At 49.5% G+C, this 24,712-nt stretch overlaps 2 protein-coding genes across 6 annotated transcripts in view; one reads left to right on the forward strand and one right to left on the reverse strand.

The window, feature by feature from the left end:
• The first annotated feature begins 337 nt into the window (after positions 1-337).
• NCOA5 (nuclear receptor coactivator 5) lies at positions 338-21,316 on the forward strand. 3 transcript variants are annotated; one of them, XM_074553684.1, is made up of 10 exons: positions 339-498; positions 3,367-3,553; positions 4,046-4,153; positions 8,054-8,120; positions 11,526-11,885; positions 12,134-12,225; positions 12,345-12,471; positions 14,436-14,635; positions 16,589-16,912; positions 17,316-21,316. In XM_074553684.1, the coding sequence occupies exons 2-10, from the start codon at positions 3,391-3,393 to the stop codon at positions 17,969-17,971; spliced, it is 2,097 nt and encodes a 698-aa protein (XP_074409785.1). In that variant the 5' UTR covers positions 339-498; positions 3,367-3,390; the 3' UTR covers positions 17,972-21,316. The 3 variants fall into 3 exon arrangements, with proteins under 3 accessions (XP_074409787.1, XP_074409785.1, XP_074409786.1); XM_074553685.1 differs by lacking the exons at positions 3,367-3,553; positions 4,046-4,153; XM_074553686.1 differs by lacking the exons at positions 3,367-3,553; positions 4,046-4,153; positions 8,054-8,120 and having other exon boundaries at positions 338-498.
• Positions 20,118-24,712, reverse strand: part of SLC12A5 (solute carrier family 12 member 5) — a 30,838-nt gene continuing 26,243 nt past the window's right edge. For 2 of the 3 annotated variants that reach the window (XM_074553683.1, XM_074553681.1), the window contains exon 26: positions 20,118-24,646. In XM_074553683.1, coding sequence (XP_074409784.1) covers positions 24,555-24,646 — 92 coding nt within the window. In that variant the 3' untranslated portion in view covers positions 20,118-24,554. The remainder of the gene's footprint in view (positions 24,647-24,712) is intronic. The other variant, XM_074553682.1, reaches the window with a different exon arrangement.

Consider the following 24,712-nt stretch of genomic DNA (forward strand, 5'->3'; position numbering starts at 1 on the left):
CCAGTCTGACCTTGATCCCCTGTCCCAGTCTGATCCCAATCCCTGTCCCTGTCTAATCCAGATCCCTGTCCCAGTCTGATCTCTGTCCCTGTCCCAGTCTCATCCCGATCCCGGTCTCTGTCCCAGTCTGATCCCGATCCCGATCCCTGTCCTAGTCTGATCCCGGTCCCTGTCCCTGTCCGATCCCGAGTCCGTCGCCTCCCCCGCGCGAGGTCCGATAACGCCACCCAGCGGCCGCCCCGCCTGGCCTCCTCGGCACTACAACTCCCGGCCTGCCTTGCGGCGCCGCACCGCGGGATACGCCGGGAGCCGGGCAAGTGCCCTGTGCCTCGGCAGGCATGGCAGTACGCTGCCGCGCCGTAAAATGCGCTACGTCGCCATAGCGACCGTTCTTCCCCCTCCTCCTCTTTGCGACGGCGCCGTGCGGTAGTGGCGGGTGGCGCCTTTGTCCTGGCGGCGGCGGCCTGACGGGGCACCGGGTCCGGGCCGGGAGCGGCGGTGAGTGTGCGGGTCCGAGACTGCGGTACGCGGAGCGCCTGTGCGATAGGCTTACGGCAGCGAGCCCCGCAGAGAGCCCGCTCGCTCTCGGCTGAGGCCGGGCCGGGCGTGCCTCGCGGCCTGCGGGCGGGCCGCGCCTCCGCCTCGCGTCCGGGCAGCGCGGGATCGCCGGGATTCGATGGGGCTGCTCCGCACCCCCGGAGAGCCGATGCGCGGGTTGAGCGGCGCTGGCAGCGCCCAGGCCCGGACGGAGGGAGGGGAAGCACGGGTGAAGCTCCCGGCCGGGGGTCCCTCCCCGCTGGCCCGGGAGCTGCGGCGGGCCCGCGCTGAGCGGGGCGGGGCGGCGGGAGGAGGGCGGGGGCGCTCCCCGGGTACCGTGAGGGCGGCACCGCGTGTGCCCAGGTGCGGGGGGCCGGGACGGGCGGTGCGCCCGAGGGCCCTTTGGGGAGCGCGGGGCTGCCCCGAGGGGAGCTCCCGCTCCTCGGCACCTCGGCCTCCCGCGCCCGCTGTTTCTGCTTTGCCCCCGAACTTCACGGGGACTCGTGTCGTGTTTCGCTTGTGGCAAATGAGTTGCAACATCCCGCTCCAGCAGTCTTGCTTCCTTGGAGCTGTAGCGCCATTAATAAACAACTCTGGTTTTAAATACAAGGTTTTTAGAGAGACGTGGCTTTAATTGATTTCCAGGATTTGTTGGCTCGTGAGGTGCCGTGGGCTGTCCTGTGGTAGGACCCACAGTCACTGCGCGGGGAATTGGCACCTTTAAACTGTCCCGGTGCCTTTCTGGCCGATTTGGTACAAGACTTAATGTGGGAATTAGCTGTTCACCTGATCTAGCGTGCCCAGAGGTGGGACAACATTCATTTATTCTGGTCTTATGATCACTGAATGGTCCTTAATTATGTAATCTGCCGTGTGGAAAATTATAAGAGGCAGTGAATTACCTTAGATGAGAGTTCTGATTTACTGATTGTTTTGAAGTGGGAAAATAGCTCTCTGTTTTTCTTAACGTGGAAAGTTCTTGCAGCCTCTTCCTCAGACACCCCCTGCTATCCCCAGCCCTAAAGAACACGAAAGGGAATTTCTTACAGCTTTTTATCGTGAAAGCAAGATCTTCCAGCAGCTACAGGCCTGTTTGACACGAGTTTGCTGTGTGTGCCTGTGCGCTGCATCCTGCTCTGAGTGGGAACTTGGGCTTGATGGTGCCTTCCATGTTTTATTGCCTCTTATTCATTTTGAGGGAATTTTGAAAGCTTCTCTACCCTCAGCTGATGAGAACTTGAGCTGCAGTAGTGGAATAGAAGTCCAGTACTTTTGTGTAAAAAAAAAAAAAAAATGGGATTTGGTACTTCTCATGGGGAAGATAAAACTCTGTGTATGTGTGTGGACAAACTTGAGGGGGATTGGGCAAATATGATAGAGGAGATTAATTTTGTTGGATTTTGGTTTGGGTGTTGAATTTTGTTTTCCTCGCCCTGGTTCTGGCAGTTAATTTTAAAAAGTTGATTAGACAGGGAAGTGTTTTCTGCCCCCCATATCTGTAGGGTTTCCTAGAAAGGGGCAAGAGTTATACAAATGTGAAGTTATTGATTTTTAAAGGACAAATAAATAAATTTTATGTCTAAGATCTGAAGTAGATGTATTTTTCATGCTAGTTAAGTGTTGCAAAATATGCATATAGAGTCATCTATTTTGACATTTATTTATTTACAGATATCTTTTAAATTGCATATACTCCAGGGTACTGTTAGGGAGTATCTTGCTTGTAGGCATTGCATGATTAAAAAGAGAAGTTTCTGTTGATACACTTAATTTCATCATCTTTCTTTTTCCAAGCTTCTTGCATGTTACAAACAGAAAATCCCATCCTGCATTCCTGTAGGTGAATGTTTAGGAAGTAGAACAACTTTATTAAATAATTTTCAAACTTCTAAGTTCACCTTGAAAGTTTCAGTGTTATTAATTTCTTTGAGCTTTATCTAATGGTGAATTTTAAACCAGAAAGTGTGAACACTGGGGATGGTGTTTTTTGTTAGCCATGGCAGTGTTTGTTATGTTATTATTTTTTTTGCTGGGGTGGTTTTTATGATTTGTTTGGGTGAGTTTGTGCCGTGAATGTTGCTGACTGCTCCAGCTGTGTGCAGGGGTGTGGGCTAAGGGAATGTGCTTTTTCTGCATGGGGGAGGTGAGGAAGGTGCAGCATTTACCTGGGGGTGGTGAATTCCCAGCTCTGGACCCGCCTGCTGTGGGAGCTGACATTTCCTTGGGGACAAGGCTGTGCTGTCTAACAGAGGTGCAGATAAGGACCTGTGCTTTCTGCGATTGGAAAGCTGAGATTTCACGTGTAGTGAAGTGACCCAGATGTGGTCACTTAGGAGTATTTCAGCACTATTTCCTGATGCCTCATTCCAAGCCCTACTGGAATATTTGGGTGCTGTTATGCAATGTTGCAATGAGTGTTTCATTTCAGCTTATTAAAATATTGCATAAATTTCAATATTTCTTATCAGTGGATTGAAGAACTAGATGTGACAACAGTGGGTATGTTGAAAAGCTTAAAGTTAAGGAGTTTTAGTGGAAAATTAGTTTTATTTGTATCTTAGTTTGGAGTCAAACCATTAAAACCTATCTGCAAAATAATTAGGTTTGCCACCTTTCAGTATTTCAGAAAAGCTCAACCAGACTGCTGCAGTGAGTGTTTTTGCCTGACCTCTGTGTCCCTCGTATTAAGATTTCTCTGGAGTGAAGTTTGCGTCAAGCAGACCCAGTTGGCTTCTAGTCTGCAAAGCTGTTAAGTTTAATCTTGTTCCAGTTTAATTTTAATGTCATGGATTGAAATTATATGCATGGCCATTTTTTTTTTTTGTGAAGAGTTGGATTTGGAACGAAAGCAAAATGGCTCGAGGACGCAAGAGCAATAGCATCAAACAGAGCGACTTCACTAACAGCACCAATCCTCAGGATTTAGAGAGAAGACTTTTTGTCGGCAATTTGCCCACAGACCACATGACTCGTGAAGAAATGGAAGAGATATTTTCAAAATATGGCAAAATCAGGGGTTAGTATATTATCTTATGCCTTTTTGTGGCAGGGATTTCAGGGAGAAATATTGCTTCATGCTTGTCAAATGCTATTTGGTGATGATGAGAGGAGTGACCAATGTTGTTCCTAAATAGTGACCTTTTAATGATAACTTTCTCTGCCTGCATTTTGTCTGGAAAAGTGAATCCTTCAGTACAGCTCAAACATAATGCAAATATATCAGCAATGCTTTAGCTTTTAGGGTCTCAGTGTGATGTCACAATAGTCTTTCATAGCCTCTTAATCAAATCTTGGTCACTTCACGGGCTGTATTTTGGTCACTGCCTTGTCAGAAGGAACTTGATCAGAGTCTTTGAGCTCTGCACTTTGATCCTGGTGGGTTAGATTTTCCCAGGAAGCTTGCAGAGTGCTTTCTGGGTAGAGCACAGCTGGTGGGGTTAGCGGTGTGTGTGTGGGTCAGCTCTGTGCGTGGTTGTAACTGGTCTTGCCCTGCTGTTAACTCTTGCAGCCCTCAGCATGTACCATGGCTATGGGTTCGTGCAGTATGACCGTCTAGAAGATGTCCAGGCCGCTCTGGACGGTGAGAAGGGCCGCCTTTATAAAGGGTATAGATTAGGTAAGGAACCTGCTCCTCGCTCTCCTGACCCCAGCATGCGTTCCGGAGAAAGGGTGCTGTTGTTTGAAAGCCCCCCTCAAAGGTCACAGTGTGACACTTGTCTGGCCTTAGTCTCAATCAATTTAAACAGAATTTATTCGCCTCCTGAGTTCCTGCTGTGTGCTTCACCTTGCTGCCTGGGTCTTACCCTGAATTTTTATGTGTTAGTGTTTGGAAAGCTCTATTAGCCTTAAGAGCAGAGAAGAAACTGTGCAGCAAGTGATCATCGAAACGTCCAGCACAGAGTTTAATAACATTTGTAAACCAAAACTGGGCTTCATCTTGACATGCTCAAAGGAATTGGTCACAGTGCTTAGTGGCTGGTTGGCTAAGTAAACTTAGCTGGGATTTTTGCACAAGTGGAGCCAGCCTTTAAGCAGTGCTATAAATACTGAGTGCTTTAAAAAGGATATTTTCATAAAGATGAGGATAATTCTGCTAAGTGTGCTGGGAGCAGACTTAAATGGACATGAATGGTTAGAAATCCACGAGTAATCTTTTAAATGCAAGGCAAAAATTACTTTCAAAGTAAGCCTATGATAATTTGAAGAAAAACAGTGTGACTTAAAAAAGAATGACAGGAGGAATAAATAGTAACCTGTGGGAAGGTGTATGTGCAGTAACAAATAGGAGCCTGAAGATGGAAATGAAGGCAAATAGACAAGAAGGGTTGAAGGATTCGAGAAGAAATGATGTCCAGCATTATCCAAGTGTAGAGACTTAAATAGGAACAACTTTGGCTGTTTTAGAAGCTAAGGGTAACTAACTGGCAATGATAAAATTTTTAACTGAGAAGACCAGTTAATGTTTCTGCTGTCCATTTTTGAAGAGGCAGGAGATTTGTTTAATGTAATTTCCATTTCAGTAGCAAAACCAAAAAGGTAAAACTGCAGCTACCAAATCTAGAGCTCTCAAAAGAATTAACGTCAGTGAGGCTCAGTGAACTACTGACCTGCCTAGTCTGTTACTGGTGTTTTTCCACAAGCCTTGGAAAACTAGGGAGTTTCCAGGGAGCTGCTAGAGTGCTGCAGGTGAGCCAGTAGGCAGGGAAAATGGAATGAGCCTGGCATCAGAGCCTGGGAGCAAAGGGATTCTTTCACCTGACACTGATGAGAAGGCAATTGATTAATGTCCATCAGAATAAATCCTGTCTTAGTTACTCTTAAGGTACTGCAAGCTCTAGGGCTGGAAGCAGCAGTGTTAGTGTACAGATTGCTGTAAGGTGCTTGACTTGATAAGAAAGGAGAACAGTTAAAAACAACAGTGTTAAATGGATTTCAAGTCAATCTAGAATGGAATAGTTGTAACATGATGGAATTTCTCAGTGCTTTGAGTGGTGGTCTAGAAACCCTGAGTCCTGGCCATACAGGGCTTTTATAAGTGACTGGGAGAAAAAAGCATGTTTTAAAAAAAGGATGAAATAAAGAAGACTGAGTCACTGATGGTGAAAGGACCTGGACTTCCTATCCTGGATGCAGACAGGCCTGAGCTTTAAGTGAAGCTCACAGGGAAGGTCTGCACCCAGCCAGAGTGCTTTGGTTGTCCTTGGCTGTGCAACTAGAGAGGTTTTGGTACTTGTGGGATTTTGCTGCTGGAAGAGTGCTCAGTTTTGGTATGCCTGGTTCAGAAAGGATAATGCTGAATTGGAAATGCCTTGAAAAAACCTGACAGAGGTTTAGAATTAAAGAACAAACCCAAGCAAAAATCTCAAGAGAAAGGAGTGATGTGATCTCTGTGTTACAGACAGACCTGGGATCAGGGAGTTTTAGTGTAGTCGGCATAAGTGTGACAGTGCCTTGAATGTGAATAAAGACTTTTCTCTAACAGCAGAGTAATTGGCTTCTGGAGTAATTTATTGGCTCTGTGGTGGTTTCTGTGCTCTGAAGACTTTTAAATTGGATTTGGATGTTTTGCTAAAAGATAAGCACTAGTTCAGTGGCATTGCTGCACTTGAGATAGATGGATTCCAGACACTCCTGTCACCTGTGTTTATTCAGAAGGTTGCACTGTGTGATTACAGTGGCCCTGTCATCTCAAAATCCAACAGGACAGAAGACTTTTTATTTGGGCTTTTTTTTCCCGAAGTTTTGTCAGTGTTCAAATACTTAACTTGTAAGTGCTGTTTGCATTAAATAAAATGTTACTAAATGTGTTTGTTTTGCACAAGAGAAGGATCCTTGTCAAAGTTTTTTTTTTTCCTTCTAGTAAAATATTTTTGTGGAGATCTAAATACCTTTTTTTATTTGAAAGAAATGTATGATACCAAGTGTAAAAATCATAATAGGTTTCTTCAATGGCATCTTAAAACAGAAAATAAAAATAATCTTAAACCAAAGAAAGCAGCTAGTGTCTTGCTTAAAGATAACACTTTACTTTAAGGGGCAAAATTATCAACTAAAAAATGAATGCAGGGAAAACAGTTACCTGAGTTATGCAGTGTGAATATTAAATACAATCATTAATAACACAGTAAGGTAAAAAGTTTTGGGAGAGTTTAACTCCAGTGTAGCATAATACAAGTGTTTCCACAAATGCACAATAGTGTTTTCATATCTTTAGTAGTAAAACTACTTAGAGAATAAACGTCCTTCAGATGTAGTTTGTAACAGTAGGCCCTGCAGCTGTGTTTGATCCTGGGGAGGTGCTTTGGGGTCCTGTGAGTGGTGTTATGCTGCAGTTGTAGTTAAGGTTTAGATTGCACTTGCTTCTCTGCCCCACCTGAGAGGCAACATGCTGCTTCATTGACATCAAGAACAAAAATTAGACCTGATCCCTTAATAACAGTTTTAATCTTGAAAATAATGAAGGGTAGTTTGGGATGTTACAGAAGATATTAAGACCAAGTCTGCCTAAAGACATCATGGCCTGTTTATATTCTCATGCAAGAGCTTTGAAAGTGGTTCGTGCAAATAACTCATCAGAAATGATAATTGTTGATAGATTCTGGGGGAGCAGATAGGGCCTAGATTTGGGTTCCTTTCCTTAAAAGGTTCTCAGTGAAATGTCCAAAGTCATGTTGCTGTTTGCTTTTGCCCTCCTCCAGTGCATTATTTCATCTCCAGTCAGCTGTCACTGGAGGCTTTGAGAACAGTGTGGGTCCCTGCCAGTTCTGGGCAACTTCACTTTTGTGGGTTGAGGACAAGCTTCTGTTTCTTCAGCTCTCTTCCTTCTTTGTGTTTCCCTTCATGGTGTTTTTCACAGAGATGCTCAGAAGCCAACCAGTTTTCAAATTTCTGATCTGTTGCCTTAGTCTGCATCACATTAACAATGGTGTTTTGGATGCACCATGTTGACTTCATAAGGAGCCATGTTCCAGGCTCTGGATCCGTGTCTCAGTGGTGGGGGCTGTGCACATTAACACTGCAGCAGTCTCTTGGAAGGCAGTTGCACGTCCCCTTTGAGAACCCTTGGCTTGTTTCCAGCAAGGGTATCAGCATGCTCCGTTGAACAGGACTGGCTGTGAACCTAAGACTGTGCTGGCCATCATTCCTTTCTCGGAGGTTTTCAGACTCTGCTTTTTCTCCTAGAGTCCATGAGTCGCTTTCTGCTCGCTCATAGACTGCAGAAGAAAGAGGTTCTCTTATGGAAGGAAGAGTCTGGGTGTAGGCCGGAACATGCAGGGTTAAAACTTCACCCAAGCTGTCCACCCTATTTTGAAGTCAAAGAAATCCATGAAATTTGCATTATGTTGTACTATCTAAACTTAATAAAAAATTGTCAAAGTGACAATGTCTCTCTGCTGAATGGATTTCCTTGCACCATCTGGATGTTGTTGAGCTTAAGTTGCTTTCATTTGAATTGTGCTGATGATCTTTGTTTTGTTTCATAGCATTGAACAGATGGGTTGATTATTCTTTACAGATATTAATAAAGCAGTGGAAAGAAGAAATATGAATAAGGCTTCATCAAGGTCCAGTCCCACACGAAGGTAAAGTACCTGGAAGCAGTGAGTTATAGTAGGAATTCAGGCCTTTGGGGCATGAGCCCAGCGGCCTGTGCTAAATGTCTGTGTCTCTTCCCTACTGCCACCTCCCCAGTCAAACAGTGATGCTCCAGCAGGAAAGTGTCTGCTCCACCTCTGAGAACCCTTTAGGCTTGGGCATCTTGGGAGGCACGAGGGAAACCTTGTGTCTGCTGCCAGTACTACAGCCCAGCATTCAGTTTTGCAGCACAGGCTGTAAGAAACTTGAGTGGAAGAATACACTTGATGTTTGCTCCTGCCTCCAAGGATCAGAGAAGCCAAGACATACCTAGAGAATGCCAAGGGGCTGCAGCATTCCTATTGCAGAGGATCTTGGGATCTTGCCTCTTCTGATGCTGAAAGCTTCCAATGCTGCCATGTGACTGGAAAAGAGCTCTTGAGCTAAATACAAGACAGAACAAATATCTCTTGCACGGTCCTGTCTGCCCATGTGGTTGTGTTATCAGAGCCTGGAGCCAGCCCCCCCTGCAGTCACCATTGTACTCTCCAGCTTCTCCTGGCAGCCCACCCTGCAGTGGGCACAGCACATTCACCTCTTTCGCCTCCTCTGAGTAGGCAGCCACAGGCAAGGGGAAAAGATATGGATTGGCCTGTCACAGGAAGACAGCTTCAGTTTCCTTTCCACAGCATCACTAGGAATCACACAAAGGCATATTCCAGTGTTGTTTGGTACAGGTACCCACCCTGTGTGTCTCTGCTGTAAAGCTTTCCGTGAAAAAGCACGGTGCTTGTTGAAACTGAAGGTCATCGAGGTGCCATGTCTAGTGTGCTTTACTAGCTTGAACTGTTACATTACCAACAATGAGGGAAAAGTGCAACTAGCAAGACATCTACACCAAAAAAAAAAAAAGCAGAGAATGAGTAGCCACAATTCTTGGCACCATCTAGGATTTTTATGCACTGCACTTAACCCTACACAGGGCCAAATGTGCTTGCGGAGACCAGCATGTGGGCATCAGGCCCAAGAAGTGCTGGGATTCCTGTGGCAGATGCAGCAAGTCTTGGGCCCAGGGTGTGCTCAGTGCTGGTGGGAGGACCCTGGGGTATGTGAGCAGCAGGCACTGATGGCACAGCTTTGGCCTCAGTGCCACCAATGCTGCAGCACTGCAGAGGAAAGGGGCAGGTGTCTGTACCATGAGCATTGATCCTTGGACTGCACTGCAGAGGGACAAACACAAGCACTGATGCCATGGGCATTGCAATCTATGTCATCCTGCATCTGTGCAAGAGCAGGTGCCTGTGCTGTAGTACTGAGGAGCACTGGACATGACTGGAGAGCAGCCAGAGCTTTTGGTGCCACTGTGATGTGCACTGGATTTCAGCTGGCACTGCATACACCATGGCCATCACATGTGGTTAGCACCAGGTCCCAAGCAGCACTGTGGGCATGCACAGGTGGCAGTGGGGTCACAGTCGCAAGTCCTGGGCATGGCTGTGATTGATGAACTCTGAACCACACTGTGGCCTGGGAGCAGCAGCTCTCACTGCCAGTGCTGCAGAGCCCCACGCTGCACCACACAGCGGTGCTGGGCCAGCAGGGCTGAGTCCCAAACAGATGCAGGCAGTGGTGCTGATGCTGCAGGAGCCAGACCATGGTGACTGAGGTGTGGAAGCTGTGCCTTGGTGCTGCTGTCTCCCTCGAGCAGGGCAGCCACGCGGGCACAAGAGCTGAGGGTACCTGTGCCACATCTCTACTTCTGTCGCAGTTGTGCGTTGTTCATTCTGGATCTATTTGTCTCTGCAGATAATAAATGTGGCCTGTTCTGGTCACCCCCACTCCAGCTGGAATAAATGTCATATGCCAAACAATTCCCCTGCATCTGGTTGTTTTGCTAAATGGTCTCACAGCTATGGAAAGATCAGTTATACTCAGTATCCATTAAAGCAGGTCAGAAGTTTCCCCTGAGCTTCCACCATCATTCATTGTAGGTTTTGCGGGAAGGGGGCTATGATGTGTCTCTCACAGGATGTGGTTTCAGTGCAGATCACAAACAAAAGTGGATTTATATGTCCAAGAAGCTGAAGGAGTTTACACCTGGCTGTCTGCAAATTCATTATGTCACTTAGAGGAGGAGGCTATGTGTTCTCTTGGTGGCATCTCTAATTTGTCCCAAAATCTGCTTTGTATCTGACATGCAAACAGAGAATGCCAGTGCTCTTATGTGTTCCCAGCACAGCTGGGTGTCTGACACCAAAATCCATGCACAGTCTGCTCTTCCATCTCATTCCTGTCACTCTGCCTGACACCAAGCTTGGCTCATCTGACTCGTTCTCTCCAGGTGATCTCTGTGTGACTGCACTGCAGTGGATGCAGACGTAGGTTCTGCTTATCTTTCATAAACTAGATTAGGCTGTTTGAGGACTGTAAAAGTCATGTCAAGTATGGGAAATAAAAAGATTCAAAAGCTGGGGTTTTTTTCCGATGGTTGTTACTATTTTGGGGAAAAAACAGTCTGAACACATCAAGCTCCGTAGTTTCTCTGCAAGATTTTTTTTCATGCTTTGATTTGACTACAGTGAAGTTATAGCCTTCTCTGGAAATCAGAATACAACCTGGAAAAAATCCTACTGCTTTGGGAAAAGATGAAGACTGGAACATTATTCTTCCTTGCCTCTGAAGACTGCAGTATAAAGTCTGAATGAGATGGATCATTCAGATCCAACAGAGAAACCATTTGTTGCCACTGAGGATACAGTGCTGGTTGGGTTTAGTACCCTCTTAACCAGGGCATTATAAACATAAGGCTGGCTTTCTACAGAAACTATCCCTCAAATCTAGGAGAAGGCCATAGCTGTCTTTGCTTTCTGTCAGCAGCACAAACCCAACTGCAACATGGAACCTGCAATGTCTTTCCTCACAAGCTGCTCCTTTTTCAATCACATGCCAATAACATTACTTCAAGTTTTCTGCTGTCATTGATGAGCGAATTTAATGGATCCCTTGAACGCTCCTGGCTATTGCATATATGTGGGTATTAGCCTGCATCACCTTAAATTCTCAAAGAATTTGCCAAACATGATTGATAGATCATCTATGGCTGATGTTGGAGGTCAGAGGCCTTAAAATGGTGGTTTCTGAAGTGCCCATTCACTTCATCCACAGGTGCTCTACACTTAGTGCTCCATTAAGGAGCTTTCTGGGTCTTGTTTGGCCATGCTGAATATTAAAATTAAGAGCCTTCTCCAGACTGCTTCAAAAATATGACTTTTGGTCAATGTTTGTTGTTGTGGGGTGAGAGGGAGGATTCAGCTGCTGTGAAAGGTGATTTTGGCACCTCAGGTAAGAGATGTAAGGGTAGCTGTTCCCCTGTTGTTAGCAGGCTAATGGAATTTCCCTGGTGTTTTCCTCAGAGAGCAATATGCCTACGGGGATGGCCGAGATGCCAGGCGTGACCGCTCCCCTCTGCGGGGGAGCCCACGGAGAGACCCCAGGGATGGCAGGGATGGCAGGAACGGGCGAGATGCGAGAGACGCCCGAGACATGCGAGGCAGAGACATGCGGGATGCCCGAGACCACAGGGACCCACGGGACCTGCGAGACCCACGGGACTTGAGGGATCCCAGGGACTTGAGGGACCCACGTGATGTTAGAGATCTTCGTGACCCACGGGAACCGCTGTATGATCGATACAGGGATCCACGGGATATGAGAAATGCACGAGATATGAGGGATCCACGGGATATGAGAGACCCTCGGGACCCTCTGTACAGGTAAACTCTCCCAAGATCCTATTTGCCAAAGTAATATTTTAATGGCATTTCTGACACAATTGTTTGATGTCAGGTGTTTAAGGAAATCACCCTTGGCTGGGGACAGTTGGGTGCTGCTCTGTGTCTTGTCAGGAGCAGATGGGTACCTCAGAAATTAAACCTGGGGGAGGTCTGGGTGTGATGCTTTGCCCAAAGTCACTGCCTGAGATGGTGCTGCAGGAAACCATTGCTGCTTCTGAATGTTGCAGACGAGACGAATCTTACGACCGTTACCTGCGCCTTGACGACTACTACCGGCGCAAGGACGACTCCTACTACGACCGCTACAAGGAGCCAGAGGGTGAGTACCTGCACCACTTCACAGGGAGGGTGCCATGGTGCCACAGTGCCATGGTTGTGGTGCTGTGTGCCCCTCTGAGCAGGTCTGAAGGGTGGCACTCGTTCTGTGGCTCGTTTCAGACCGCCTGAAGCGCGAGGAGCGGCGCCGGGAGGAGCTGTACCGTCAGTACTATGAGGAAATCAAGAGACGGTTTGATGCAGAGAGACCCGTGGATTGTTCCGTGATAGTGGTGAATAAACAGACAAAGTAAGAAAATAGTTATAATCAGTTTTATCATTGCATGGTAGAAGAGAATGGATTTAAACTTAGTCCTGCCCTGAGGCTGTTTATCTTACTGGCTGCTCTTGAGGAGCGTGGGTTTAGAGCCGCCGGGAAGCTACAGCTCCCGTTTTTCTTCTGAGAATATATGTTGATGAGATGAGGAAATGTATCTTGTGCTTTGCTTGTATTTCCCCCTTGTAATCTGTTGCTATACCTTCTCCTGATACTTTTATACCTACTCTCCATAGAAGCCTACCATTTCAACAGGCTGTAGGGGCCTGTACTTGCTTTCATGGGTAGCATGATATGGAACTTAGGAATATGTGCCAGCCAGGTGACAGTACAGAGCAGGGGTCGGCGTGGATTGGGGGTGTTAGTTCAGAGCTCCTGCTGGATTGGTTCCTAGGGCAGGTACCAGTCATTGCCATTAGTCCAACGTGCAAGAAGTACAAAATCACTGCTGTCAGGGAGAGTATCAAAAGCAGATGTAAGTAGTAACCAGGGTGATCTCCTATGGCTGGCTGAGCACTGACTGAGTTCACAGGGCAGGCACTCTGTTGGAAACAGGAGGTATACCTGGCACAGTAGTAGAGGGTTTTAACAATGTCACCAGTCTGATACCTGTATCTTTACAATTAAATATATTAAAGAATAGTAAATCTGTAAATAAATCACAGATCTGACTTGTAATCTGAGGAAAATGTTTGTTGGGGGAAAGTTAAAGCTCTGTCTCCTTTACCCTTTAGAGAAAAGATCAAGAGTTGCTTTTCTTTAACTTTGCTGTACATGTGGGGCAGAAAGAGACAGCTGGAGCTTGCCTCATCTGCTGGTAGAAAATGGAGCAGGAAATGGAAACAGGAGAAGCAGTGAAACTAGAAATAAACTTCTGGTGGAGTTGATTACCTATTGGAACAAATCTTGAGAGGAAATTTTAGATCCTTTATCCCCTGGTGGCTGAAATTCTTTGGAAAATATTCTAATAGACCACAAGTTATTCTGCTTGACCCAAGAATATTTTCTTTTTGTGCCAAAGGATCAGCTTAGTATCCCAAGAATCATTCTGGTCTGTGATAGCTACAAACCTTAAGAGCTGGAGCCTGTTATTGAAGCACTGATGTCACCTGCTGTAGACTGTTGAAAGGTGACTCCTGAATGCCTTAGATACAACCGTGTGACTTCAAAGCTCTTAAAAAGATGTTTGAAGGGGAGACTGTTTTAATCACCATTACAGACTTCACCTCCAAAGACAATAAAATTACCCTCTTTCTTGAGGTGTAGGTGCACACAGACTGAATTTGTCAGACTTCTGTGCAGTCAGTATTGCAGGTTTGGTTCTAAGTATAGTAAGCTTAAAAATAAAAACCCTTGGCAGTTCAAACTCAGCCTTGTCAGCTGTGTTTTGTGCTTGGATGGGGAAGTCTGTAGGTCAGGGTACACAGGAGCAGTGGATCCAGAGATGCTGTTTTGGCAGTGGGTTAGAGCAGAAAGCAGCTAGTAGAAAAGAGCAGACCAGTAAGGAATGAGGCACGTGTGAACAGTTGAGATACTGAACAGAACAGCAATAAATGAGTTCTGTACATTGGCTCCTCTGCTCTGCACCCCTTGGACCTCTGCTGGCGGAAATTCTTTCCCCTAATGAATTCAGTTGAAACACATTTATGTGTAAACAAATTTGTAATAGTGGAAATCCCTTTGCAAACACTCTGTTTCTCAGCTCAGCTAAGGCTTGATTTGTAATTTATTTTGGTTGAACTGAAATGACTGATTCAGATCAGAATAAGGGCTTTTATATTGCCATAATGGGATTGCTTTAGTACTGTCCTGGTAAACGTCATGAAGCTGGGCAAGTAATCAGAAAAGCGAATCTGGGATGGTGGAGAGGGTGCAGTGCCAAGGTTTCTGTTCTGTGTGTGACTGATTTGTTAAACTGCTGCTTTGCTTTGTGGCAGGGAGTACGCAGAGTCCGTGGGGCGGAAGGTGCGGGACCTGGGCATGGTGGTGGACCTGATCTTCCTCAACACAGAGATGTCACTGACACAAGCCCTGGATGATGTGAGCAGGGGAGGGTCTCCTTTCGCCATTGTCATCACCCAGCAGCATCAAGTTCACCGTTCTTGCACTGTTAACATCATGTTTGGCACCCCACAAGGTACTAAGGTCTCAGTAGGCTGGGAATTGTGTGGTCACTCTGAACTTTTCTTTCGGGCAGAACCACACAGAACAAAGTTCATCTTTGCTGTCACATAAGGAGTTATAAATGACTTGGCACCATGTCATAAGTGTGAATATCATTATTTAAAAGCTTCTGTAATACTCTGCTTGCCCCTTGTCAAAAGGAATGTCTAATTCCTGCCAAGAGGGAATCTCATCTGTGTTCTTGGCTCCTAACACTGCCAGCCTTTGCAGTGTTAGGGTAAGTCATGGACCCCAGAGCTGCACTGCTCTGGGGCATCTCTGAGTAATACCAGCCCAACCTCACTCTACCACTTGTTGCTCTCAGAAAGAGCTTGTTGGGAATGTGCCAAATTAAAGGACAGATTTTAAAATCAAATGTGATTTAATAAGGATTTGGTAATGGTAGAGATTTGATAATGAAACTGGGAAGAGTTATGAAAAGATAAAACTACAAAGTGTTATGAAAAGATAGATCTACAAAATGTTTGGGTATACAGGCTCCACCTTCTTAGCACCTTTACACTTGTCACATCACTTTCCATCACAAGGTGTGACTTGGTTGTTGCATGAGGGTGGGTGTAAGTACTAAAAATGCCTCGTCAAAATATGACTGGGGAAAAGAGCTGTTGCTCTGATCATAGCAACATGTAATGTTCATGTAATCCAACAACACAGGTGACTGGTTTGACCACTGAGCTTTCAAAGGTTATTTCTCCCTTACTGTGTTCCCAAGTAATGTTCTGTGAGTTCATCTGGGAGAGGGAACCTCTGAGTGCACAGTCAGTGCTTGGTGTGTGCTCACTGGCTGGAGAAGCCCGGTTTCTTTTAACATCAAATGCAGATGTGACAGGAGAGCTCCCTCATTTCCTGCAGACACACAGCTCACACACACTGTCACTGAGCTTCCCACTACCCTTGGTTTTAATTCTCAACTTCTTTGGTTTAACACCTGTTAAACCTTTGGAAGGAGGCCAAAGCTTCTTTTCTTCTCTGGATCTGCTGGTTTATCAGATGTGATGGGAACCGCAGTCATTAGCTCATCCAGAGCTCATTCCAGAGATTAGATATGGTCACTTCAACTGCTCCTGGCCACCTTTGCATGCATGTTTGTTTCAGGGAACTCTTTCACAGTTTGTGCAAAGCCTAATGTTCAAATGAACCCAAGTTTCTGTTAGGAGGAAAAGGCTGGCAGGATTTGATGCTCTGCAGGTGTTAAAAGGACCCTGCCCAGACTTTTGGGCGCTTTTGGAAGGGTAAAGGCTCTTTTGGTCTCCCAATTTAAATCTGTGTTCAGGTGACTGTTCATGTGTGTGCTTTGGGAGTTCAAAATAATGATCTCAAAACCCACCAATGAAATTGCCCATTACTCATTTTATTACAGAAGAATTTGATTGCTGCTTGTTGCTTCAAGAGCGGTGAATATGAGCAGCCATGTGACACTGAGCCAGTGCTGCTCCCTCCCCAGCTGCAAGTGCACATGAGATGTTAAGGCACTGGCAGCACAGAAACAAACGTATTCCTGTGGCTGTCCTCCTCTGGGAAGCACACAGCCTTCAGAGGGCAAGTTTTGGATCTGTCCCAGGGTTTAGCAGTAAAATGACTGGGACCATCTCATCTTGGAGAACTGAGGATTTATGTGAGAGGTAGAGGGAGCTGCTTTCCTTTTAACTGGTGAGAGATAAGAAAGACATTTCTGGGCTGTGCCCTCAGCTGTGGAAGGAAAGGCTGGCCTTGCTGGTTGATAGCCGTGGGCCTTGTGTTGGCTTTGAAAATGTAATTGTTCCTGTGTGCCTGGGAAGTTCCCAAGTCTGCACTCACACTCCCTGAGCGCTGCCTGCTGCTGACTGGGCTGTGCTGGCAGGCAGGAGGAACAGCACCTCCATCGGGGTCACTTTGGGTCACTCAGAGCATTTCTCCCTTTGTGCAGAGCACCGCAACATGCCCCAGGCTGATGCCATGGTGCTGGTGGCAAGGAATTACGAGCGCTACAAGACGGAGTCCCGGGAGAAGGAGCGGGAGGAGATCGCCCGGCAGGCTGCCAAGATGGCAGATGAAGCCATTCTGCAGGAGAGGGAGCGCCCACCCCCCATGGAGGAGGGTGTCAGAGGAGGTCACTCTCCCAGGATCCAGACTCTCCTGAACCTGCTGGCAGACAATCGCTATGTGACTGCTGAGGAGATAGATAAAGTCATTGATTACCTGAGAGACAGGAAGGAACGCTTGCTGCGGGGCAGCACTGAGCCTCTGCAGGGTAAGTCCGACAGCTCCAGACAGACTTTACTGTGTGGTTTGTGGTCCTCAGGGCTGGGACAGGAAAAGAGTCCTGGGACTGCAGAGGAATTTGGGAGCATAATGTCCTCATGTAGTACCTGATATTATTGAGATGGATGTGTTGTTGCGTGCCATGAGACAATTCAGAGTATTCATGTGGAAGATCTTTTATGCTGGATTCTCTTAGGGCAACAGCAGGACTGCCATAACTGGTTGAGCTGCTACGCTCAGTTCTCTGGAGTGGTTTGGGTTCCCAGAGCTGTGCAGCTGTGATCTGAGGGTGGATGTTCACTGATGCCATGTCTTTGGTAGCTGTTTCATTAGTTTTCATGTCTCTTCAAGGGCATTTGCAGAGCTTTAACCACCTTTCCTTTCTTTCCCAGCACCCATGTCAAGACAACCTTTGGGGCCACCTTCAGGGTCATCACTGGGTAGTCAGTCCAACCTTCCAAGTTCTCAGGCTCATCAGAGTTCACAGCCTCTGGTCTCTACTCCTTCTGTTCCAGTGTCCTCTTCTACTCCTCAGCAGGAGCTTCAAGCAAAAATCCTCAGTCTCTTCAACAGCGGGGCGGCAGCAGCAGCAGCTGCTGTGGCCAACAGCGGCCCTGCGGCCTCCGCGGGCTCTTCGGCCACCACTCCCAACCAGAACTTTGCTAACCTGCCTGGCGGGCAGCCCCGGCCAGCACAGATGAATGCTGGAAATTTAAACCAGGCTCAGCAGAGATTGCAGACTCCAAACACGCAGATTCCTGCTCTCCCAGGCCCTTCGAGAAACGCAGGTCCGAGGCCCGGAGCTCCTCCACAGCCGCAGCCGCTCTATGGTCAGCACCAAACGCGCCTCCCTGCGCCTGGCAGTGTGCCCGCCCAAAGGCCGGTGTCTTCTGGTATCAACTTTGACAACCCCAGCGTACAGAAAGCCTTGGACACCCTTATCCAGAGTGGTCCTGCACTCTCCCACCTTGTGAGCCAAACCGTGGCCCAGGGGCGAGCGGGCTCCTCAGCCCAGCAACCGATGGGTGCCTACCAGCGACACTATTAGAGCTGAGCTGTTGGACCCATTCCCCTTCCCTTTGCCATTCCATACTTATAGCTGTTAAAGAATTCTCCCATCCTTGCCCGGGGACAGATGCCCTGGACATGCATGTCCTCTCCACTCTGGCGAGAGCATACCCCCTGCAGCATTGCTGCCAACGGTTGCTGGCGCTGCCCTCCCTCTCCTTGGTCTGGTTAGCAATGTTTGGAGCAGAATGCTCAGTTTTCTCCAAGGCACGATGTGCTGAACTGTGTTGGATCGTTGGTTGTCTTGTCCCATCCCAGAAGATGACGCAGCTGACGCAGTCCTGCTGCATTTTCCTTACTCCCAGCACCTGGTGCACCTTCCCATTGAGGTGCAGTCTGGGCTCACTGATTGGTCTCAGTGTAGTTTTGGATCATCAGTTTTGATGACTTAGGGGACTGAACAGAGCAGCAAACTGACGGGCCTTGGACACCCACCAGTGTGGAATGGGCACTGTTTTTCTTTGGATTTCTTTTTTTTTTCCTTTTTTTTTTTTTCCTTTTTTTTTTTTTCCTTTTAATAGTATATAAGCCATTTGGAAAGTCCAGTGATAGTGCTGGCAGCCAAAATCATGAAGCACATGCCTGACCACTGCTCAGTAACCAGGACTGTGCAGTCTGTCTGCAGCTGCCTGCCCTATCCAGGCAGAGAGGCCGGTGATCCTGACCACTCAGAGACTGGCAGCTGTGGGCTGAGCACACATCTGCAACACAAGAACTTCCAGCCAAGGCAGAGATTTCAAACGGTCTGTCAATTTTCCTACCGTGAGTAATCAGTGTTAAGATCAACCTGGTAAATTTGGTGTGTAAATTTCCTTTTCTTACAGTCTTTGGCACCGTTGTTAGTGTAGCTTAGCTGCAGCCAAACTGATGTGCTGCTGGCTCTCCCTGGGAATACCTGTCACCGGGTGTTGGGGGCAGTGCTGCTCTATCAGACCTCTTGCTGTTGATGGATGTTTGATCCATCTGAGGAGGAGAGGTTAATACCATAATTTTAAAGATGTTAATACCATAATTTTAAACGTTTTCTCAACACTTTGGTGTGGTAGCTGCAGTGGACACTGGAGTGGTATCAGGCAGTGATTCCTCACCATGTTTTTACTGGGAACATACTTTGATACCAGAACACAAAACATCACTTAGCTGTGCGGTCCTTCCTGTCATGGCCTTCTTGGAGTCTGTGGGCTTCCTGCAGGGAACTGTGAGATACTAAGAAAGCAGTGGGTTGAAGCAGAGGATTTTCTTTGTCCCAGGTTGTTTGTGTTGTAGCATTTATTTTATCTCTGTGCTGTTAACAAGAGGACATTACTTTCTAATAAAAGTCAGAAAAGTTTCTTGTTGCATTTTTTGTCACTTGAGTACTCTCAGAATACATCCTTTCACTGTGTTTGCTGTTATTCTCCTCTCCTGGATAAGCTGTGCTGGGAGCTTCATGCTAGATGCTGAGCAGAATGTGTGTGGACCTCACAGGTCCTGACTCTTGCACAGCACTGGGGTGGCCTCAGAAATGTGTGGTGTGGCACAGCCTGTGGGAGGAGTCCAAAACCTCTCTGGTGACAGGTGGTGGGAGGGACAGGTCCAGGTCAGTGCCACAAGCCAGCATGAGGTCAGGGCTGCAAGTCCCTGTGCCCTCAGCACTGCTGTCCCATGGCTTTGTGCTACATCACCCCACAGGCTGAGTCTGGACAGCAGTGTGTGGCTGCTGTCTCTCCTGTTAGATCCCCTTCTCCACCTCTACAATCCTGCAGCCAGGTAGAGCACTTTTGGTGGGGTGACCAGAAATCTTTCTGAGGAGAAATGTGGGAACTGCGTCCCTTTGGAGAGGCTGTTCCTCTCCTTGTGCTTTGCTTCCTCTGCAATCTGCACCCTGTCAGGGCTTGCTCCATGTTATGGAAATGGTGCAAAATAGCTGTGGAGACCTGGAAGCAAGTGAAAAGTCCCCATGCAAGTAGTGAAGGGTGTAATAAAATCATTTATTGCATTTTGTGCAGACAGGAGTCTAGAAAAATGAATACAGGTAAAGCAGTAAAGCAGTAACAGGGAGCATTCAACAGCTGAGGAGCCACTCCTCCATGAACACCTGCACAGAGAACACAGGGTCTGCACCGAGGCGGCCTAATGCACAACACTGAAACACACACAGAAATTAAATGCAAGCCTATTGGGGTTTTTTTTTTTTTGGTTTGCAACCTGTTTTATTTACAAGGTTTTAAACTTAATTGCATTGCTCTGCACACAGATTCTCTAAAACACAAAGCATTCTAGGTCACTACATGTCTATTGAAATATTGCACTCGAATAAAAGTCACTTGAATGGACAGAGAACATCTAGCTACAGTGATTAAAAGAGTATTGAATGAACCGACTTTGTGATAACATTCATAACAAATATATTGCACATGTAGCACAGAAAGTGTTGTAACCAGCAGATCTCAGACCTTTCGGTCTTTCTGCTAGTTTTTAGTCCTGCTACACAGAGGAGGGTCTTGACTCTTCTAGTGCAACTCTTGCCCTTGTGCAGTCTCTTGTCCTTCTCGTCCAGCCACGGACCAGCATCTGCCCAGGCTGGATGCTGCCTGTGCCTCCTGTCCCTGCTGCCCTGAGGCTTGCTGCCTGTGTTGTGTGGTGGCCACAGCAACCTGAGCTGCCCTCCACAGTGACCTGAGCTGCCCACTGCCACCCAGGGGCCAGGACTGCTCGGCCCTCTTGCAGCAGGGACTGGAGCACTGCCACCAGCGCTGAGTGCTGGCCGAGCACTCCCTGCCAGCTGTGGCCATGCTCCAGCCCACCCTCCCATGGGTTGTGCTGCTCAGTGCTGCTCCTGCAGCAGCCTGCCTGTAAAACAAACTGGGGGGTCAAGACCTTCCTGTCAGGAACAAAAACCGGACCGTGTCTGCGCATGTGCCAAGGAGGAACTTGCATGTGTACCAGAGGAGGACACTGTCTTCACCACGGTGGAGCGGCAGAAGGGTGCTCCATGGGGAAACTGAACACTCACAGAGGCCAAACGTGCAGGGCTGGGTTTGTAAACTAACATGCAGTGCTGTCTGCTAAAACTGGCCCTCTCCAGCCGACAGCGAGGGGACACGCTGCGGAAACCAGCTCCTGTCTTGCCACAGCCAAACTGCCTGGCAGGGGTGTGGGAGCAGCCTGACTCTGTCCAGAGCTGTGCCCCTGCTCTTGCTGAAGGGTGGGGAAGGAGAATGCCTTTTGTCAGCAGTAGTGATGGAAAGGAATGGCCTTCCTGCTCCCTGGGGGAGCCGGGACCATGGCTTTGCCGTCAGGGTGAAGTGATGCTGAGGGGAATGGGATCCACTGGTGATGCTGGGGGATGAAGCAAACCTGTCAGAAGTGTGCCCTGGCTGCTCTCACCACTGCTCTGCAAACGTCATTCCTGGCTGCCCTGTACCTGCAGCCAACGGAGGAGCCTCTCACCTGGCACTGTGAGGGTGGCTGCTGTCTGCAGGCTCAGCAGAAGCTGTGCATAACCTGTCCCTGCCCTCTGCCCTCTGCCATGTGCGGGGGCAGGAGGGGACCGTGCTCGCTGCCTCAGGCCCAGCAGCACAGGGGGCAGCAGCCAAACTGCAATTAGAGGGCAACTGCAGGGAGTGAGTGGCATCTTGTGAAGAGGCAGAGCAGCTGGCAAGTGCTCGAGGCCCAACAACATGGTGCTAACACATGAGCTGTGTGGGCAGGCTGCTGTGCCTCCCCCGCTGCTGCTGAAGTGCCTCAAATAATTTTGGGAGGCTGGAAACAGCCGGTGAGCTTGTGTGTGGTGGTATAGGGCCAGCTCCAAGGGGCAGAGCAGCTAGACACTGGCAAATGCTGGTTCCCATGGGCTGCCCTTCCCAAAACTTAAGGGAACTTTTCACTTGCAGACCCCTACTGCTCTTCTCACAGCTCCTGGGCTGCTGAGGCAGCAGCAGGACCAGAAAGTGCTACCCTGTGCATCTGCACCCCTCGTCAGCCCTGAGCTCCTGTGCTGAAGCCAGGTCTCAGCCCAGCCTGACAGTCCCCCTGTAAATGCTGAGCTCCCCATGCCTGTGGGAGCAGCTTCCACAGCAGCATCTGTGGCACAGACCTGCAGCCACACAGGCCACCAAGCTACCCTGGCAGAAAGTCTGGCTGTGACTGGGACTGCTCCTGGAGAGAAGGGAGGCACTTCGGGAGTGATGGAAATGTAGGAGCAAGGTATGAGCAGGCACAGATGTGCAGCTGGGGCTTGGTTTTGGTCTAGGAGCATGTCCAAGTAGTATCTTACAACAACAAAAAAAATCCAACATCAAAAAACCCACTGCTTTCTATCCAAGCATCCCCAAATAGCTTTGGCCTGGACCTGGAGTAGAGGAGCTCTATAGGGAGCAGGGGCTGGAGTGGCCGGTGCAGGGGGGTTTCCTGTTCTCAGGGAGGCAGGAGCCAAGGCTGGCAGGGGCTGGGGTGGGCAGGGAGCTGGGAGCAGTCAGGGCTGCCCGTGCCAGGCAGGAGGCAGCTGCTGCCTGGATGGACACCCGTGGGGATGCTGGAGCAGCACCCGCTCCCCCTGCCCCTGCTCAGGGCACAGCAGCACTGGGGAGCGCCTGGAGGGGCTGAGGGGGCGAGTGCTTCAGCACAGGGGCCCAGCTCTGGCCAGGGACAAAGCGCTGCCCCAGGGCTCAGGCTGGCACTAAGCCGCCAGCGCTGCCGGGAGAGGGCAACTCTTAGCAGGCTGCACTTTGAGTGGAAGCTCAAATCTGCTGTGAAACAAGTTCAGAAAAGTCTGTGACTTCTTTTCCCTGAAAACTCTTAAGAAGCTAAATTGAGAAGAGAATAAACCTGCGACCTGGCCCTTTCCCAGGGGCTGCTGGTGGCCGAGGAAGGCTGCAGCCTCCACCACCACTCTGGAGCGCTCAGTGCAACGGATGGGCTCCTGGTTTGTGCAGGAGCAGCCCGGCTCAGCTCCCCGTCCCTGCGGCCTGGTGCTAGCAGAGCCCTGCATCTCTCAGAATAGATATAGATCTCTATATATAGACTTCATCTGGTTCTATTAACATAAATATGATCACTTTAAAAATACACGTACTGTATTATGTACACTATGTACATGGGGCTGGGGCGGGCGCCAGCGGCACCCTGCTGCCCTCGCACCGCTTCCTGCGTGGTTCCTGGAACCGTTCACATTTGTTAAAAGCGCCTCAGTTTCTCTTCTGTGAGAGATGCTGGGGAGGGGGGCGGGGGGGGCGGCGGCGGGGGCGACCCTGCAGCTGCTGCCAAAGATAAGAGGTGTTTGATCTGCCCCGGGGGGCTCTGCGGCTGTGGCCGTGCCGGGGCTGCCCTGGCCAGCCGGGTGAGGGAGTGTCAAGATGCCAGGGGGACAGTGGGACCCCTGCAGCCTCCCCACCCCTCACTGTGACGTCTTGCTGGTCATATCAGCAAACAGCCTTTGCATATGTTAAAAATACACACAGATCCAGACTGTCCTACAGCCCCCGGCAGCATCTGCGACTGCCTGGGGCCGCGGCCAGGGCTGGGTTAGCAGCAAAGCCCTGGGGAGCAGCAGGGAGCGGCACAGGGGGGACCCAGACACATGTGCAGGTGCTGGGCCCTGAGAGCCCCCAGTTTAGTGCGGCGGGGGAGCAGGGTGGGGGTCCGGGACACCCCTGTGCCAGGCCACAGCAGGCACTGGTGCCTCGGGGATGCCCAGCTCCCGCTCACACGGCAGGGCCCCTGTGCGGCTCCCAACACCGCAGCTCCACACCGCGGTTCCTGCGCAAGCCCCAGGGAACAGAGAGCCTGGAGTCAGGCAGGGGGAAGGGAGCACCCTCAGCCACCGTAGGTCAGGGCTCCTGTGCTCTCACGGCCTTGCTGCGCTCCAGCACCTGACCCCGCACGGCCGCCCCCCACCCTCTGCCTCCTCCAAACCATCGTGCTGCATCTCCACAAGCTCAGCCCGCAGTTTCCAGAGACATCGGTGCCGAGGCAGCGGCGAGCTGGGGCTGTCCGGGCCCGTGGCGGTGAGGGGCGGCGGGGGAGCAGTACCGGAGGTGGGGACGGGAGCGCCCGGCGAGCGGAGCGTGGTGCTGCAGGCCTCTCTCTCCTCGCAGGGCCCCAAGGGAGGCGCGGGGCAGGCGGCGGGCACGGGGCACAGGGCACGGGCGCGTCCAGCCGAGTCTGTGCAGGAGTAGCAGCACGGTGGGGCCAAGGTCCGTCTCGGCACAGCCGCCCTCCGGCCCGGCAGGGGCTGCAGCGGCAGTGCTGGGGCTGGCGGCGGGGCTGGCCCTGCCAGGGCGGGCGGGCGGCGGCGGCAGCGCCGAGCTCTGGTGCTCAGTCCGCGGTTCACTGTATATATTTATATATAAACAAGGACAGCAGTGCTGTGGTGTTGCAATGAGGAACAGCTGCTCTGGTGCTGGATGCTCCCGGAAGATCTGGTGCTGCAGTTCGAATGGAGAGATCAGGGGCACGGCCAAAGCCAGGAGAAGGTTCTGCGCACCGGCTGCCATCCGGCCTTCCCTCCTCCCCTCCGGGAGCGCGGTGCAAAGGGGTGGCGGGGCTCTCCGTGTGCAGACAAACCTCTCTCGCGCCGTCCTTCAGGAGTAGATGGTGATGACCTCCCGGCCCCCACCACGCACCAGGAGCACTCTGTCCAGATGCTCCGTCAGCACCTCCAGGAACTCCATGTCTGCACAGCCGTCAAGGAGGACAAACTTCGCACTTGGGGAACACAGGGACAGCCCTGTACCATCCC

This window comes from Zonotrichia albicollis, chromosome 17 (assembly GCF_047830755.1).
Source record: "Zonotrichia albicollis isolate bZonAlb1 chromosome 17, bZonAlb1.hap1, whole genome shotgun sequence".
Classification (NCBI taxonomy): domain Eukaryota; kingdom Metazoa; phylum Chordata; class Aves; order Passeriformes; family Passerellidae; genus Zonotrichia; species Zonotrichia albicollis.